The sequence below is a fragment of the Thunnus albacares genome, chromosome 3 (assembly GCF_914725855.1).
Source record: "Thunnus albacares chromosome 3, fThuAlb1.1, whole genome shotgun sequence".
NCBI lineage: Eukaryota > Metazoa > Chordata > Actinopteri > Scombriformes > Scombridae > Thunnus > Thunnus albacares.
Genome location: NC_058108.1, coordinates 26,031,114 through 26,049,625, shown reverse-complemented (window position 1 = coordinate 26,049,625; position 18,512 = coordinate 26,031,114). Strand labels below are relative to the sequence as shown.

Sequence of the window (18,512 nt, the reverse complement as noted above, 5' to 3'; positions counted from 1 at the left end):
CTGCATGAAAATAGGTATTAGCAGCAAAATGTACTTGAAAAGATGAAAGTAGTGGTTTGGTCCCTCTGACTGATATATTATTGTATATGACATCATTAGATTAGATATATTATGTATGACATCATTGGATTATTAATATTGAAGCATCAGTGTGTAAGCAGCATGATGATTAATGAGAGAGGAAAGAAGAAAAAAGCAAAGTTCTGATACACAAATCTATTTTCAGATTTTGGACTTTTTCCTCTTATCTTTGATCATTCGAACAAATTTTATTGAAATGAAACCATGTGAGAAGTTTAGAAGGAAAAAAAACATTATTTGGTGGAGCTGTTAACAAATCACAGACATCTGATATGTGACTCCGACTACACACTGCCTTTTTGTAAGATGTCAAAAAGGTTGGAAACCACTGGTTTCATTGTTAACATTGTGTTGTATTTTAAAAGCTTGTTATATGATCCATTATGTCAAATCTTCATCTGAAAAGTATCTAAAGCTGTCAAATAAATGTAGTGGAGTAGAAGTATAAAGTAGCATCAAATGGAAATACTCAAGTAAAGTGCAAGTACCTCAAAATTGTACTTAAGTACAGTAAATGTGTTACTTTCCAACACTGGAAGTTAGACATGATGGAAATAAAATATGTTACAGTTATAGGATAATAAGTCAAAATGTTTCACTTTCTGATTCAGAATTATGAGCTATTAAATCAAAATGTTGAGTTACTAAGTCAAATATATACTTTTTTATTTTGAAAATAGAGAAAGTAAAAATTGTGACTCATCATTTTGACTTAAAATCATAGTTTTTTTGTTTGTTTGTTTTTTACACACTATCAAGATCAGAGACCCCTGGTTTGCAAAAAGCTTTGTCCCCAGAGAAGATTTTTGCCTGACTGTAACATCAGTGGACAGACGAGAGCTGTGAATCTGAGTAGAACAAGTCTGTTCTGGTGTGAAGACGCTGAATGCATTAGAGACAACAGGCTGTCAGGCAGCTCAGTCTTGGCTTAGAAATAACCCTGAAGACATTGTTAACTGCGTGTAAAACTGGTGGAATACTCCTTTAAATTCTACAAAGAGCTTAACTGTATTTGAAATCCCAACAAATTAATGCACTGTAATACAAGAGAAAAACATAAACAAGTCCAGATTCAAAAGACTAACAAAACTTTATTTTATTTTTACAGTAAAAAATAAGTCAGCAAAAGAAAATATTTACACAAATCAAAATACTGAAAAAAGTTGAAGTAAAACAATCTGTATCATGATTTTCCCTCAGAAAACTATTCTCCAGTTCATAATAGAGTGTTAAGGTATCGTCACATTACGCTTCCATCCTGCGAATATTCACTCCGTCTGCCGTTCACTTCAATTGAAGCTCACGGTTTGTGATCACTCTGCTTAATATTCATTTATAACAGAAGATTAATGTGACTGTACCTTTAGTGTGTTAATTTGGTTTTAAAGGGGCAGGGGGCAAACTAGCCGAGGCCTGCTCCAAGAAGGCCAGCGGTCCGGGAGGAGGAAGGTCTGAAGGTTTGCGATGCTGAACGCTCACATCCTCCAGAACTTGTTGCCAGTGGTGCAGTTTGGTTAAGTGCTTCTGAACCAGTAATTCTTTCCTCTGTAGCTCGTTACGTAACTCTGACACATCCTGGAGTGAGAAGGAAAAAAAAAACGTACGTGAGAAGAGAGAAGGCGTATTAACACGTGGATAGAAACAAATATTATGTCAACCCTGACAGTGATTCACTAACGCAAGTCAAAGAAAAAGGGGCAATACCAGTTGCCAATAAGAAGTTTAAGATCTCTAAAGTGACAGAGGTTTTAAGCATGAGGGGAAAACATTACATACTATTTTTGTGTTTATGTATTTGTGATAATAGGTGCTGAGACAGATCGAAAGAGTGAAAACCTACGAGAACATATACATTTGGAAATGCGGTGGGGACGCTTCAAACGACCGAGAAAAGTGGGAATTCAAGTCAGTGTAATAATTCACCTCTTTCACCACCTGCTCTGGTTTCTGCACAGATAACTGAAGTCGTTTCTGTAAGAAGAAGCACTCTGTCTGTCGAGCCACGTCCAGGAACTTCTGTATGCACTGGTCCACACCTGCAATCAACAGACAAAAAAGGTATCAATATACAGACTACAATACAAGATAAATTAACATGAACAACAACGAAATACCAGACTTCACTCACCAGTTCGAATCTCCTCCTGGTCGGTCCCATTAACATAGTCTTGGCTCACCAGAGATGCAAAACATGCCTGAAGAATGAACACAGAGAGAGACATTAGTAAATTTGCCTTTTTCTGGATGAGTGGTTAGAAATCCTTCTCTTTGGGGACTTAAATGAACAAATGAGAGTAGTCCCAGAGACCAAGCTGTGTTAAATTTAGTTTTTCCATGAGAATCTTTTTCCTCCCTTCCCATCAGCTTTCTAGCCTGAGTCAAAGCATAGAGAAACAAGCTCTGAGAAGGAGAAACCACAGATTGATCCGTGACGTCATAGACCACATAGTTTGGAGTGTGATATAATCATTTGTAGGACTGAGGAAATTTTGAATGACACCCACATTGGTCTAAACAATACCATAAAACCAAGATTACATATCAAATGACTTTCAAAGACTCAAAATGATGGACTACTTTATCTAAAGTACATAGACACCCATATGTGGTTGTTGAACCTCTGATTTCAAAGTTTGTTTTCCAGTTCGATTCCATTTCTCAAGTTGCGACTTTGTTTCCTAATCCAAACACAGATGGTAGCTGGTGGCTACGTGGATAGGAAACAGAGCTGCAACTTGAGAAAGGGGTTAAAATTCTGTTTTTTTTAAATCATGCAGCAGACGGAATATTTTTTTTATCCAGATGGTTAGAGGAGTCTTTGAAGCTTGTGGAAATACCCTCAGAACAATAGTAAGATGTTGTTGTACGCCTTTCTGGGATTTTCCAACATCGCTGAGTATTTATCTTTTAAGGAAATGGCTGCTTAGCTCTGTGACTTCAATATAATGTTAATAAACACTCACAGAGCGCTTTATTAGGAACACCTGTGCAATCTAATGCAATCCAGTAGAGCAGCTCTGCCATAACTTCTACTTTTAAGAAGCTTATACGTTTTCAGTTGTTGTTGACATCAGAAAGGTGATAATTCGACTTTATGTTTATCATTGAGGTCATAGTGGGTGGTGTTGGTGTGCTGGAGTGCATTATATTGAAAAGTGTTCGTAATATTTTGACCCCCACACGTATGTTAATGAGGTGGACAAAATATTAGGAACACCTTTCAATATTATGTAAATTAAAGAGTACGGTCTAGACATACTCCATGTGAAAAGTGCCCTGAGATGACTTTTGTTGTGATTTGGCGCTATATAAATAAATTGGAATTGCATTGAATTGAAATGAATATAATGCATTCCAGTACACCACCTCTATTGCCAACTACGACCTCCATAATAAACATAAAGTAGAATTTATGGCATAGCTGTGCCACAGGTGGTCCTGGTGAAGTGCTCACTGAGTGTATGAGAGGCAGAAACTGAAGCTTTGTTACTGTGTGCTGTAGCATTAAGATTTTCATTAATTGGAAATATGAAGTGTGTCCCAAATCACGAAAAACAACCCCAGATCAAAAGTACACAAAAGTACGTGGACAAGGGTGTCGGGAATACTTTTGGCCAGGTATATAATATGATTCCTACTGTACATAACATAGTAAATGGGTATAATGGGTTGTAGCATCACAAGTAAAGGAAATCAGATGTACAACCATGTTATTGTTATGATATTTAATGCTATACTGGGTTTAGTAATGTCAGATTACATACAGCCAGCGAGGCTTTGTCAGCTATCAATCACAGATACATACTGTCTTGTTTTTGATGTCTGGATTAAGAGGGGAGAGACTGACTACAGAGGAGTTCAGGAGATGGAAAAGGAGCATGGAGGAGAGTTGTAAACTGTGGGGTTAAACGTTATGGAGCCTCAAGTATGAGCCATAAACTAAGTTGCTGAGTTAATCACTTAACGCTAGCACTAACGTTAGCTCATTTATTTTAACGTCTACAGACAGTGCATTGTTTCCTCAATAAAGCCGTTGCGAAACAAGAAAAGTGTTTGAAAGCTTTCATATATTGAGAGGCTGTAGTATTTTTCCAAAACCAGCTAAGGAAGCTTTAAACTTCACCCAAGCTAGAGAACTGTTAAATGAGCTAACAACAGTTAGCACACACAGCTAACAGCAGGTAGCTCATTAGCTTCCTACCTCGAAGGAAGCCTCCAGTTCATCCACCAGCGTGTTGCTCCCCGGGCTCCTGGCAGCGGTACCGGGGAAGCTTGGCTGGCCTGGTCCACCAGGACCCCCTACGGGATGTGCAGTAGGCGGCTGCTGACCGGGAAACATCCCACTCATAGACGATGCCATTTTCATCTGTTTTTTCCCCCGTCTAGCCGGTTCACGCATGCGCACACGGCCGGATATTACTGCAAGCCAATTTTTTTTTCCTAGGATGGCGAAGTCATGACCCGCCCTATTCTGCCTCTGATTGGCTAGTATCGTTTTCTTCGTTGGTTGGGTTGGTTAGTGTTTAGGCATGAGGAGTGAGACTGGTTAGGCCAATGGTTGGCCCGTGGGCCAAATCTGACCCTCCAGCAAATATATTTGGCCCCCAAATGGAAGCAGCAGTTTTTACTTTAATAGTTTATATCACAACTTTTCATCACAATTGCTGCGCTATTTGAACAGTGCATGCCACTGAAATAAGTCTAACAAACCGACCAAAATTTAATTTTAAGATCAGAGTCAGTTTGATGTGGATGAACTGGATAAGCCTGCATTGTCCGGACCTCAACCCCATTCAACATCTTTAGGATGTGGATCAAACCTTCATCACCTAACATCCCATTAATGGCTGACCTCATTAATGCACTTGTAGCTGGATGAGAGCAGATCCCTTCAAAATTCTGTGGTCAGCCTTCCCAGAAGAGTTAAGGTTGTTTTACCAGCAATAAAGGCAATGATAAACAATTAGATATGGATGCAATGTTTAGGTGTCCACACACTTTTGGCCATGTGTACCCCCATTGCACATTGACAACAAAGCCATAGAAACAACAAACGGTGTCACACACATACTTAAAAGTCTTACAGATTTTATTCATACAACATATAAATCATATAAATTACTACAAACAGAGCATTAGTACTTTATTTAGCTGAAATCACAACAGTGTAGAAAGAACTTATGTTAAACCTCTTACACTGATGCATTTGCAGTATGTAAACACTGAAGCTCTGTAAAATTGATTCATGAAATATTGCTATGAATCACTGCCATAATACTTTCAGTTATTCTAAAGAAACTATATTGTTCAATTGTGCATGGACTTTGAAATGTGGCCATTAGTCCTCTGTCTCTCTGTCCATGTAGGGAGATCATTGGTGAATCTTGGTAGAAAGGGAGCTCGTGATGTGACAGGTTTTTTTTCCCCGTTAGCCATGATGGGCCAACCCGGCTGCAAACTCCACCAGTGTACGTGTTGGTCGTCCAGACATGCCCTTCCTCAGGTAGGGAACTTCATCTTTGTTACTCATCACTCCAGCAATGTCCAAATGAGCCCAATGAGGAGATGTGACAAACTCTCTCAGGAATGCAGCTGCTGTGCACGCACCGCCAGAACTAGAGGAGAAAAAAAAAAAAAAAAAAAAAATCAACGGACTCAGCAGTTAGATGCAGGTAAATAGAGGCATGAATAAACTCCTCTGCTCCTCTGATGCCTCTAGCAGGAGCTGCAGGCGTGAGTGTAGAGAGATGAGATACGTACCGGCTGTACTTGCCGATGTTGTTGAGGTCAGCCAGCTGGCTGTCAGTCACCTGTCTGGTGTAGTGCTGGAACAGAGGCATCCGCCACACTCTGTCACCTGTCACAACACTAGCCTACACACAAACAAACACACACACACACACACACACACACACACGATTCGTCAACACAGGAGCTGAGAGACTGAGATGTGTGTGTGTGTGTGTTTTTTATTGTATTAACACACTACCTTGTGCAGCTGCTCCCAGAGCCAGTCAGAGTTTGTGAATACTCCAGTTGCTGCTGAGCCGAGAGCGACATCCATTGCACCTTGGAGACAGAAAAAGCCACATTTTAATGTTTACTGAATGGTATGTTTTCCATTTTAATCATGCAACAAATCTTCTTGAGGTCACTTTCACACATAAAGTCGAGTTAATTTGTTCCATACTAAAGAAAAAAGGATTCATTATTGTCTTTGAGTTCTGGTTTGGTTCACACTGACTTATTACAAACAAACCATGAGGTTTTCACATGTGGACTGACAGGTAACTCACTGATTGGACAATTTCACTGACTGTAATCAAGCACCATCAGTGCTACATGAACCCACATGTAGGGAAATCAAATTCTATTGAGTGACAGCCTTATGTGTTTATTTATATTCTTCTGGTGTTACAAACACTCCAGAAGCTGTTATTGATTATGAGCCTTATTAGTTGGAAAGTGAAACATCTTGTACTGTAATACTACAGGAGAAGCAGTAGCTGTGGGATCAATACAGTTTTCTCACTTTTTAATGAAGAACTGCCAAATCAAACAGAGTATGACACAAACACAACACCTCTGAAAACCTACCTGTTAGCGTAGCGACATTGACAATGGCTCTGGGGTTAAAGGTGTGTCCATAACAGAGGGCGTCAGCGAGGACCAATCGACCTTCTGCATCTGTATTATCAACCTGTATGTGGAGGTAAATAATAACACACGTAGAGTACAAACCCACATCACAAAGTATTAGCTATCATTTTCACATTTCATGAGTCCTCATACCTGGATTGTTTTTCCATTCTTGGCCGTGACAACATCACCTGGTTTAGTAGCCTTTCCACTAGGCATGTTCTCACACAGAGGAGCCAGGCCTGATTGATATTAAGGAGCAGAAACAGAAAGGCTGAGAGATCTGATTTCACTTCAACATCACAGTATTTTTTTCTATCAGAATAATTAATTACATCCACATTGATTCAAAGTTATTAAAACATCACTTTAGCATTTATAATGTATGATAGAAAACTTATGTTTGAGGGTGTTTAATGTCAAAGCTCACCAATAATGTTGACTGGCAGTTTCAGAGACGCTGCTGTGACGATGGACGCGCACACGGTGGCGGCTCCACCCATATCAGCTCTCATTGCGTCCATAGAAGGAGACGGCTTCAGAGAAATACCGCCACTACAGACACACAGATAGAGTATAGTCTAATGGATGTCTTACTGATCACCAAAGTGTGATGACGGCAGTCAGCCAAAGCATTCGTTATTATGGTATTACCTGTCGAAGGTGATGCCCTTGCCAACTAGGAGCAGTGGGGCCTGCGTACTGTCAGGGGAGCCGTTGTAATGGAGCTCCAGGAAGACGGGGGGCTCCTCTGAACCTTTAGACACACTGAGGAATGCTCCCATCTGCTGCTCCTCTATCCAAGCCTGGGATCTGCAAAGGCAGATGAGTTTTTTTTTTTTTTTTTTCAACAAAAACTCTTCCCCTTCATCTTTCCTCCAGACCACTAAAAAGGATTTCTTGAAAGAAACAATGACATCATCCTAAAAGAGTTCTCCACTGATTTAGCATTGCTCTATAACTGTCAGACTCAAGATGGAAAAAAGATCAAAAGTGAGGCAGCAGGATTTATTCCACACATTCTTCTTCCTTATCCAAACCTGCTGCCTGAATTACCCACAATGCAACTCCACCACCAACAATTCAGTCAGAGGGTGCATCTCAAGTCTCTTACTTGCATCCAAGTTTCCCTCATTTTTGTCTTTTCCTTGCGTCTTAGTCCCTTAGAGAGAAGAAACGAGAAAATCTGCCAGTCCGCTTTAGCAGCTGTAGAGACTTCTGATGGAATTTGTCTGCACACATGTGCGCTGTGCTAATGCTAATAAAAGGTGTATAGTTATCATTGCCGGAGCAGCGTTGTTTTCTCTCTGTAGCCTGTTACCTGTTTGACCTGCACCTGCACATGAATAAAAACCTGCATTCTGTATTTATACTGTGTCTTGCTCAGTGGCACATAAACCATTTCTACTGACAGAGACCGTTTATATTATTTGTTCAGATATTTATTTATTCGCATTATTTATTTATAATGACTGTTTTGTATGTAATATATTTCAGTTTACATGCTACAGAGCAAAGCACTTTTCCCTTAACATTAAAATACAACGTCAGTTTGCTTTAGTATTCATCCTCACATCTTTCTGTCAATTTTGTGTTTTGGGCCATTTTTTTCTGATGGTGTATCTGACAGTAGATTAACAAAATCTAGCAAGATCAGATTGAAAGTTTTCACTCCAATAATTGCTCAAAGCCTGCAGATACTATATAATAAATTATCATAATATGCAGAAGCCAAAATGCTAGAAACACACACAAATTAAAAGGCATAATTATTAAGTTTTTCTTGTGCCATTGTAGTCAAAAGCAGCCCAGTAAACCAACTTATTCTCACAGTGTCTTGAAAACTATAATAGTCACAGTTTGATTAAGGAGTACAAATGCTTAAATACACGTCATTAATGTGACAATCTGAAATAGTCCACGTGTTATTTGGGCAGATAGATCACCAGAAAATGCTTTTTATGTGGTGATGAACAAACCTCTTTTGGATTGTGACTCGTTCAGCATGTGGTGCTAATTTCTCCTCAATGGTGTTGGCAAAAGCAGTAGGAGTGATGTGATTGGCTGGAGCTTCCATGAGTAGACGTGCCAGGTTTTGTCCTTCTGCATACACGACTCCTTTCTGCCATCCGACCAAGTCAGCACTAAGAGCAATAAAACACAGACACATTATCTGTAAGTGTCGGAGAACTACGGAATTCAGTGTGTCCCACTTTTCAGTCAGTCTACCTTCCATGAAGCTGAGGTGTTACTTTGGTCTTCTTCTTGGATTTGAGTTGGTCGTACTGGAACAAACCCAGAATGGCGCCTTCTGCAGCCGACTGAGCATCACCGCAGCCATCCACCTCCACATGCTTCACCTCCAGGTCCTGAAGTGACCGGCAGCCAGCTGAACACACACAGAAAAATACACAGATATCAGCCAGGTACCAGCAAATCCTCCATGTAACCAGAACTAAAACAAACAGAGGTCATTGTGTCTCACCTGATACGGCCTGTCTGATGTTCTCCCTGCTGGTGTCCCAGTTCTCTATCCCACACACACCTGCATTGTTCTTACCCAGACCGACCACTGCTACACACGGGAAGTCCTGGAGAAGACACGACAAAGATTATATTACACTGATGTTATCATGTCATGGGGTTTTCTGAATCTTATTTCACACCATTATACCTTGTGGATTCCATAAAATATTCTGCTTTTGCCTTTCTTGAGAGGTGGTCCAGAGCTGGAAAATATTGCATAAAAACCAGACAAAAAAAATGGACATCAGTATAAAAATCTCTACTCATGCTTTACCCAACAAAGCCTCAATAAACTTCAGCTCATTCAAAATATCGCAGCCAGACTCACAACCAGGTTCAAGGGAATACATCACAGCGGTTTAAAAATTACTTCACTGGCTCCCGGTCCATCTTAGAGTGGATTTTAAAATTTGAATGATCACTTTTAAGGCTTGTAGGGAGCTAGCTCCTGGATATATAGCTGACCTCCTGACCCCTACAAGCCTGAATACAACCTGGGATCCTCTGGTAGGTCATTCCTTGGTCAAACCTAAAAACTAAAGGTGACCAGCCTTTTCTGTTTGGGCCTCAGAGGAGATCAGGGAAGCTAACACACAGTCTTCCTTTAAATCACTTTTAAAAACTCACCAGTTTAGACTTGCTTTTTAATGATTTGACTATTTGTTTTATTAGCTTTCATTGTATTATAATATTCTATTAAATGTTTGCTTTCATTGCTTTTATTTTTAAAAAGTTTATGTAAAGCACTTTGTAACTTGCTTTTGAAAAGTGTTGTATAAATTAAGTAGGGCTGTGCAATATGGACAAAATCAAATATCACAATATTTTTGACCAAATACCTTGATATCGATATTACGACGATACTGTAGGGATGACTATTGGTGCTTTCTCAAAGTATTTCCACAATGAGATTTTTGATAAATAATCATCAGTAATGTGGATATAACGACTAAGCAGGTACAGGCAAATGATAGATCAGCTGTAAAAGTCTGGTAAATTCAGAAAATTACATCATTTTACTGTAGTGCATCCTTTGAAACCAGGAAGAGACAACACTTATGCCATATCATGATATTATGATGCCCAAAATCTAAGATGATATCTAGCCTCATATCACGATATCAATATAATATCGATATATTGCCCAGCCCTAAAACAAAGGTATTATTATTATTATTATTTTGTCCACCCCATTTATGTGGATTATGTCAATAAAGAAAGACTGAATATTAGAAACACCTCTAGATATCGCTGACAACTGCATGTGTGTTGCTATCATGACATAACAACAAACCATCCAGATTTCATCCATTAAAATTAAAATCTGTGGCTTATCAATATATTGGTGCATCTCTCTTGTCAGTTTTACAGACATTAAACACTCACATTTTCAGCAGTTCAGAGAGTTTCCCAGACAGAGTTTGGTCAAAACCTGCAGCAGCTTCTGTCAGATGAAGGCTGCCCTCCTCTCCCTCCTTCTCAAACACTCCCAGCACCAGACCCTGCAGAGAGAGACAGAGAGAGAGACAGAGGGACAAACAGACAGACACACAAACACACAGGCAGGCAGGCAGGCAGACACACACACACACACACACACACACACACACACACACACACACACACACACACACACACACACAGCTGAATGTCTCTGAGACACAGTGTGAAGTGTTGGAGGATGAGTCGATGATGTAACTATCTGTCAGTTAACAGTTACTCACTTTTCTGTCCTTCCGGTGACTCTGTGAGGCAGAAAATGACCTGCAGTGGTTTGTCCGCGCCGCCGTCAGCACGGCTCTCCTCAGAAGAAGCATCCTCATCTGAAGAGCATAAAAAACACGGGGCAGATCACTTCTTCAGAGACTTAAAGGTCGTATTCATGTGGATGCAGCCGACCGAGCTGAGGGAGGTGCGTTCTTTATACGTCACCAATACGCGACAACCTTCTTCTTCTTCTTCTGTGCGATTTAAGGCATCCATGATGTTACATTCCTGCCACCCTCAGGTTTTATTCTCCCTCGTCTTTCCAGTCCAGCAGCTGCAGACCCTGTTGCATCTGTTTGCAGATTCTTTGATCCATCTGTCAAAATCTGAACACTATCTTTATACTTACTGTCCCTATACTATAATATTATACTACTATACTAACTATAGTATTCATGTACTGTGTTTAACCCTCACATACTGTTTATATTCTGACCTTTCACAGTATGGAGCAGGTCATTTTTGATGGCTTACATATTCCTTTATAATCAGTCCCTATACCAAATTTTGAACTATAGATGTATTTTGCATACATAGATAGCCTATTTTATCAGTTATTAATAATTAATAATGTAATTCATTCATGTTTCAGAGAGCAGAGGGAGTGTTTTCTTTAGGTTTGACACTATTCATTTTTGGAGAAAACACATTACGATCACATTATATTTATGATCTCATGTTATCTAAAACAAGAGAACATGACAACATAATTATTTCTGTTAATTTATTGAAAATGAAGGATACAACAACATTTAAATGGTAGGTTTCATTATAACCATTAAAACTATAAATCAACACCAATCCAGAACACCTTGTATGTATAAAACTGTATACCAGCTGAACAAAAATAAATGATGTTGAAATATTTCCATTTTTGTGTATTCTGGGCCACTTTGGGAAAAACCATAAAATATCAGGCTTAAAGAATGTGAGTGAATGTGTATTTATTGCTTTGAAATGTCAACATAGGTCAAATTTGATCCGAACAGTATGTTAATGGTTAATCTTAAATAATTCCAGATCTGCAGACAGATTGTCTACTAGCCAGACAGGTCTAACTGGTCACACCACAGTTATTTGTCGCCACCTGGCGGAACAGGTGTGTTAAAACTATAACTGTAGATCTGATTGACAGCTGTCAGCTTCTCTTATTTTCTCTTCTTATAAATATGAATGGAGTTTTCTGATAAATGGTTTATATTTACACAATAATGGAAGTATCCTCTCTATAATTATCCAATATAAAATACATTTTTGACCCAATTTGGTTTCAGTTTGATTTTTTCTATTTCAATTTTTATCTTTTATTATTTTTATATTTATCTGTTTACTTTTTTCAAACAGGTTTTATTTGTCTTTATATTTATTAATTCATTTATTTATTTGTATCTCTATGCAAGCTTAAACAAATTCTTTATACTGTATGTGAAGTTTGGATTTTATTTCATGTATGTTAATATCAACGCGTCACTTTGTTTGTGTTTGGATTCAATAAAGTTATATATAAAAAAGTAATGAAAAAATAACTCAGGAAGCTCAGGGGGATTTTAATGAGCAGCATAATTTTAAAAACATCCGGCCGACATATTATATTATTATTAAAGATCATACAATCATTTAAATTATAAAATCAAAAAATCTTTGTTTGAGGGTGAGAGGATATCGTATACTGTAGAGAGAATATAAAAGAACAAAGACATAAACAAAGAGGAGAAAAAATATACTGTATGTATGTGTTTATTTGATGTCTTATATTTACAATAAATATGTTTGTCAGAAGTTTGCTAGCATCCAGCACCAGTTTGCCTGAATAGAGGAACCATCTTCAAGAGAGAATCTGAAGTCATGCAGCCATTTAAACACAGGAGAGTGTACTGTATCTAATAACATATAACAAAAGTCTTTAATAATGGCCAAACCAAGGACTTTTATCAGCATGCAAAAAATGTAAATTTTGATCTTCATACCAAGTACTTTATATCCAGTTCTAAAATAAAATTGAATGAAAAACAAAGCATGATTATTTGGACTTTTTCCATTTAGGCAACATAATGTAATCAATGATTGTATAGTAGCAGCCAGAAATCATTACTGCAACAAATTGACTTCAAATCCCCCAGAAAGGGACTTGATGTTCACTCAACCAAAGAATTTACTTTAACTTTATCATGAGAACCATTAAGTGACAAATCTGTCACTGTTCTATACATGCAATGAAAACAACAATTATGTATTTACACACTGCAGTAAAGAGAGAAGATACAGTATATACAGCAGGATGTTCAGAGATCAGAAGTGGAGTTTATGATGCAGAACACTTGAGTCTGTTAAGTCTGTTTTAAAACAACAGTCAGGTACTAGAATGAATATCGAAATAGTTTTGTCTTGCTCATTGCTCCTGTTCATACTGACCATTAGACGATCCCTTAATAATGCACTTACAATGTAAGTGATAGGGACCAAAATCTGCAATTCTGTTATATGAGCTAATAAGCTAATATGAAGCTTCAGCATCCAAATTAGTGAAATCAACACATCTTTCAATATTACAGTCTTTTTAGTGTCACAGTGACCTCTTTTGACTACTGTCACCTCTTTTTTATTACTAAACTTCCACTGCAGCTCAACAGGGAAACACAAAGAGGAAATTTGATGCTAAAAAAACTATAAATGTGTCAGATATCCACTTGATATGACTAACTCAGACTGCTGAAGCCTCATATAAGCTTCAGATAAACTTTTAAATGCATTGCACAGATTTTGGCCCTCATCACTTACATTGAAAACATATTTGAAGGGGATCTTCTAATAGGCAATATGAATAGGAGGAATGATTACAGCAAGGAAAAACCTCTTCATAGTGTTCATATGGACACCTGACTCTTGTTTTAAGACAGACCTGAAAAATTGTGAACCTTTCCTTGAACTCCTCAGGAGCAGAAAATATCAACCAGCACAGAAACAAAAGGCAGAGACCGGGACGAGTGTCTCTGCCTCCTCTGTGCATGATCCTTCTGTGATCCCAACCATTAATTGTGTCTGAGACGACATGTGAGTAGTGACCTGATATTCGCAGTGGCGTGCCATAAATTACAATCGTGATTTGACGTTGGCTGAGTCTGGATGACAGAGCAGATCATGAGTCTGATCCATTCATATGAAGACCCCACTGACAGCTATCTGTGACCAGCAGGTTCTCCACAAGACCAGATCCACTTCACTTTCAGTTTGAAACTCTTCCCTCAGAGTACCCCGGTTCAAGTGCAATAGGAGTAAAAACTCCTTTGTTCCCTGTGCAATAACCCTGCTAGATCTGCACATGTAAGTTAGTATTTTAGAGAGTTTTGTTGTATTATTGTGTTCTGTAAATTGTATGTACAGGAAACATTTTTGTACTTTTTGTTTTTTGTATTTGTGTTGTTTTCTTATCTTGTGCCCCTCTGGTTTCCCATCTGTGATAATAAAGTGACTGAAGTAAAAGTCATGTAGACCACAAACCAACTAGCACTGGCACAGTGTTGCTGTCAGTCATGTGGTTTTGCTCTGATCATCCCTGGCCAACCTTTAGTGATGTGTAAGTGCATACATGTTAAGCTAACGCATAGCTCCATCAGTAGAGCAGGTCCAGAGAAGAGATGGTGGGTTCTTCAGGTTTTTTGATCTCCGGTTTGGGCAGCTTTATTCGGCTCATGGCAACCACTCCGCAGATTGCAAAGTGAGTCACAATGCTGGCCACACCCAGCCAGAAGGACATGTCCAGGCTGTCATCCAGCACAACAAGGACAAAGAGGTTCTCCCGATAGTTAGCCACCCGCTCGGTCAGACTGTGATGCCTCATGGCTGCCAGGAAACACAACAAGGCCAGGGCACCGAAAAGAGCTGGAAACAGAGAAGGGAGAATTGAGGGGATGCTCAAAAAGTACATGGAAGGTAGATGAAAAGGGGTTGTACTCAACAGAAGAAAGGAGGGATGAGAAGAAATAAGGAAATCACAATAAGAAATAGATGTAGAGAAAGAAAGGGGCATTGAATGAAAGGTTAAAGGAGGAAGGAGACAAATAAGATAACAAATAATCTAACATCTGATGTAGAGCATACAGTAGACATACCAGCAATGAAGTTCCATAGGTAGAGTCCTTTGTGCCCTTTGATGCTCTGGTAAGGAACCTTGCGTGCGTTGTAAATACAGAAAGACAGACTGACCAGCGCAAAGCCCACAGACACCAGCAGGAAGAGGATCACTATCATGTGAAGGCCGCCGTTTAACGTCCGCACAAGCTTCGGGAAAACTGGACAGAAACAGAGAAACACAAACACACATTATCATCAAGCCTGTCAGCTGGTTCCTGTGAGTCAAGATGACTAAAAAAAACTCCAAGGCCACCAGATTCATTGTTCCTGGCTGTGTGTATGTGTGTGTTTGTGTGCATGTGTGTGTGTGGAGGAAGGCAGAGCTTAGAAAAAAGAATGTGTCTTCAAAACACTACATATGCACGTGAAGCTACTAGAGAGTAAGTGTTAAGATTGTGGATACGTCTGGATGTAGTATGTCTCTTTCTGTTAAGCACAGGCAAGAGAGGAGAATAGAGAAATATAACCAGTATGTTGTTAAGTCATTTTATTAATGTGCAGAGAGTATTATGTATATATGAAATACTGTATGAACCTAACGTTTTAAGTTAATTGTGAAAAGTACTGTGATATTTAAGACAATATACTAATCAACAAACTTTAACTAATATATTTGAAATTCCCCTTTTGTGCTCTTTTAACTACGGTGGAGTAACAAAAAAGAGAATTTGGTGCTAAAAAGACAGTAACTTTGGAAGATATCTACTTAATTTTACTAATTTGGATGGTGGAACCTTTTTATTAACCTCAGATATACTTTTAAATTCCCTTTTGCATGGTAGGAGGGCTGTGGATTTTGTCCACCCATCACTGCATTAAAAGTGCATTAGTAAGGGGTCTTTTAATGGTCAGTATGAAAGGGAGGAATGATTGCAGCAAGCAAAACCTCCTTTAAAGTTCATTTGGGCACCTGACTTGAAAAACATATCCTTTAAGTAGATGTAAGGTTGGAGAAGTCATCTTATTCCACCATGTGTGATGGCATGATATATCTTCTTTACCAGCTTGTTCCAACTCTTCTCACCGAAATATTCAAACTCAAAATTATTTCTTATGGAATCAGATTCAATCTAAAAGATATTCTAGATGTCTTACACACGTTAACCCCAAAATTCAGCCTGGCATATTTGATATTTTTGAAGACTTTGTGATTTCCACTTGAATATGGGACTTATTTTGCTCTTAAAAGATGTCATCTTGATAGTGTGCGGTTTTCATCAGACTATGTCAGTTTGCTTTATTGATTATTTTAATTCTCTATGTGATGATTATATGTTGAACTATCTCTGTTTGCATGTTAGATGTTATGTGTGCAATTTTCACTGAAGATAAAGACATTCATGTAGACTCAAGGACAAGTAGCTAGTGCTGTTGATGTAGTAGTTTAGGCTGTGGGGATCTACAAAAAAGTGTTGTATCATGGTTTATATACGCATTTATGACTATGATTTATATTTAATTCAAAATGGCTCCTTTATTTATCTATTATTTAACTTTTGAGCCTACATATGATGCTCATATGTCTTGATGAGTATGGACAGAGAGGAAGAGAGTTTATTGGCTGTGTTTGATCTTACTGTAGATTTTGGAGCGCCTCTTCCCGAGCCCGCACTTCTTGGTCTTCCCTCCCTGGAACAAGCCGTAATAAATGTCCCCGATGAACTGGTCCAGCTCCGGATGGGACGCGTTCACTATCTCCGCCCCGGTTTTACACAAGATCCGTCCGGTGACCCACCGCTCCGTGGATAGGGCCACGACCAAGAGGACCACCGAGCCGACACAGAGGACCGAGGCCACCGAGAAGGTTATCCGTTTCCACAGCGAAGGCATCTTACGAGCCCATGGTGCCCCGGGAGAGGTAACACGACGCCGGGGATGGACCGCGGTGCGCACCCGGCAATCACCATGAGTTTATCCTGCAGATTGAGTCAGAAAAATAAATCATAACCGGGGAAAAAACAGCTATTTTTCTTGGTAAAATGTTGCTTGTGTTGATGTGTGAGTCACAGTGGAGGAGAAACTGAATCTATGGTGGTCAAAAGGATCCGTTACCGGGAGAAACTCTATCCCTGCTCTGTGCGCCTGGTTTCTGCTCCCTCTCTGTGTCTGTGTGTGTGTCACACTCACACATACTCTCCTCTTTATTCAGGAGATGCATTAACCTTTGCAACTTGGCCTTTGGAGCTGGAAATGTATCAACTAACTGGTGACCTTACGGAGGCTGCAGCTATAAAATCATGTCAGGATCGTTGATTCTGTCAGAATGATAGATAAGATCCATTGTAACCCTAAAGGTCAAGTCAGAGTATTAACCATGTAGTAGCATATTTAGGCTTTATGGCTTCAACTCTCTCATCTTGTTTTTTTGCATGCCTTACTTAGTCATTTAGGTCCATCTGTTTATCAAAATACACAAGTATAATCACTACTTTACTTGAATATTTCCATTTTATGCTACTTATGCTTTACTCAACTACATTTATTTGGTTATCAGATTAAAATGAGTTAAATTAAACATCAAATCAGATTATAAAATATGATTAATTGCAACAACCAGTTGCAATTAATCAGTTGCAGTATATAAATGCACATTATCCCCAGAAGCATGCATAGAGCAAGTTTACACTTCCACATTGTTGTTACCATACTATAACGTCTATGAAGCTATATAACCTACTACAGCATTTTCATATTGATATCTAGGTGTTTATACATAATTGTATTTTGTAATTTTTACGAAATGCCTGCCTTTCTTGTTAAATAGTTATTTTAAATTGTACATTTCTTACTTTTATATTGTTATTTTTGGTGACCTGGCACCTTATTGTAGATGCAACTGCAATTTTGTTGTCATAAAGTTCCCTTGAGTCATAAATCTTTTGAAAATTTAGTTTCACTTCAACCAACTACCATGGCTGAATAGCCAAAAACCCTCCAAAAAAAGCCCAAAAAAGCCTGTTCACTGTGTGACAATTGGCTTGTGGTTATCTAATATACTGTGATTTTGTTTGTGAATATGAGAATATGCATGACTACTGCTAATAAAGAGTCCCTGTCTTGAAAAGGATCACTGTGTCAAAATATATTGATTATTATAATATTTCAGCAAAGGAATACTGTACACATTGCACAGAGCGGGGTGGTGTGACGGCTGGGTAAATTGGGGCCCAGAAGCTCATTTTTGCCCCAAGGACTCTAAACAGGTTAATCTGGCCTTGTACTGGGGTCCTCAGGGCACAAATGTTCAGTGGTTCCTCCCATCTTCTGTGCATTGTACAGTATGTACCTGGTGCAGACATTATGTAATCTGGTTTTGTACAGATAGCAAATTACAACATGGCACCTTTTATTATATTTTGCCCAGAACC

The 18,512-nt window shown here is 38.8% G+C and overlaps 3 protein-coding genes across 4 annotated transcripts; all 3 read right to left on the bottom strand.

Annotated features, from left to right (window-relative positions):
• Positions 1-1,181: 1,181 nt before the first annotated feature.
• On the bottom strand, positions 1,182-4,488 carry med28 (mediator complex subunit 28). Its single transcript, XM_044345492.1, has 4 exons — positions 4,283-4,488; positions 2,210-2,276; positions 2,005-2,117; positions 1,182-1,656 (listed from the first exon to the last, which is right to left on the bottom strand). The coding sequence occupies exons 1-4, from the start codon at positions 4,478-4,480 to the stop codon at positions 1,453-1,455; spliced, it is 582 nt and encodes a 193-aa protein (XP_044201427.1). The 5' UTR covers positions 4,481-4,488; the 3' UTR covers positions 1,182-1,452.
• Positions 4,489-5,152: 664 nt separating this feature from the next.
• Positions 5,153-11,192, bottom strand: lap3 (leucine aminopeptidase 3). Its single transcript, XM_044347291.1, has 13 exons — positions 10,971-11,192; positions 10,633-10,748; positions 9,395-9,449; positions 9,206-9,311; positions 8,950-9,109; positions 8,700-8,864; positions 7,375-7,533; positions 7,151-7,275; positions 6,874-6,962; positions 6,679-6,781; positions 6,071-6,150; positions 5,842-5,954; positions 5,153-5,696 (listed from the first exon to the last, which is right to left on the bottom strand). The coding sequence occupies exons 1-13, from the start codon at positions 11,067-11,069 to the stop codon at positions 5,510-5,512; spliced, it is 1,557 nt and encodes a 518-aa protein (XP_044203226.1). The 5' UTR covers positions 11,070-11,192; the 3' UTR covers positions 5,153-5,509.
• Positions 11,193-13,864: 2,672 nt separating this feature from the next.
• Positions 13,865-18,121, bottom strand: clrn2 (clarin 2). 2 transcript variants are annotated; one of them, XM_044345920.1, is made up of 4 exons: positions 17,197-18,121; positions 16,722-17,060; positions 15,123-15,302; positions 13,865-14,892 (listed from the first exon to the last, which is right to left on the bottom strand). In XM_044345920.1, the coding sequence occupies exons 2-4, from the start codon at positions 16,972-16,974 to the stop codon at positions 14,624-14,626; spliced, it is 702 nt and encodes a 233-aa protein (XP_044201855.1). In that variant the 5' UTR covers positions 16,975-17,060; positions 17,197-18,121; the 3' UTR covers positions 13,865-14,623. The 2 variants fall into 2 exon arrangements, with proteins under 2 accessions (XP_044201855.1, XP_044201854.1); XM_044345919.1 differs by having other exon boundaries at positions 16,722-18,121.
• Between the last annotated feature and the right edge of the window lie 391 nt (positions 18,122-18,512).

What these genes read in the sequence shown, in the direction of transcription:
- lap3 (XM_044347291.1), bottom strand. Translation starts at nt 11,069, where the DNA reads ATGAGGATGCTTCTTCTGAGGAGAGCCGTGCTGACGGCGGCGCGGACA. An exon ending in CATCAGACAGGCCGTATCAG is followed by an intron (nt 9,110 to 9,205) that starts GTGAGACACAAT and finishes GTGTGTGTTCAG; the next exon opens with CTGGCTGCCGGTCACTTCAG. An exon ending in TCTGGGAGCAGCTGCACAAG is followed by an intron (nt 5,955 to 6,070) that starts GTAGTGTGTTAA and finishes GTTTGTGTGTAG; the next exon opens with GCTAGTGTTGTGACAGGTGA.
- med28 (XM_044345492.1), bottom strand. Translation starts at nt 4,480, where the DNA reads ATGCGTGAACCGGCTAGACGGGGGAAAAAACAGATGAAAATGGCATCG. An exon ending in AACTGGAGGCTTCCTTCGAG is followed by an intron (nt 2,277 to 4,282) that starts GTAGGAAGCTAA and finishes TTCATTCTTCAG; the next exon opens with GCATGTTTTGCATCTCTGGT. An exon ending in CAGAGCAGGTGGTGAAAGAG is followed by an intron (nt 1,657 to 2,004) that starts GTGAATTATTAC and finishes TTCTCACTCCAG; the next exon opens with GATGTGTCAGAGTTACGTAA.
- clrn2 (XM_044345919.1), bottom strand. Translation starts at nt 16,974, where the DNA reads ATGCCTTCGCTGTGGAAACGGATAACCTTCTCGGTGGCCTCGGTCCTC. An exon ending in GAGGCGCTCCAAAATCTACA is followed by an intron (nt 15,303 to 16,721) that starts GTAAGATCAAAC and finishes GTTTCTGTCCAG; the next exon opens with TTTTCCCGAAGCTTGTGCGG. An exon ending in CCTATGGAACTTCATTGCTG is followed by an intron (nt 14,893 to 15,122) that starts GTATGTCTACTG and finishes CTCTGTTTCCAG; the next exon opens with CTCTTTTCGGTGCCCTGGCC.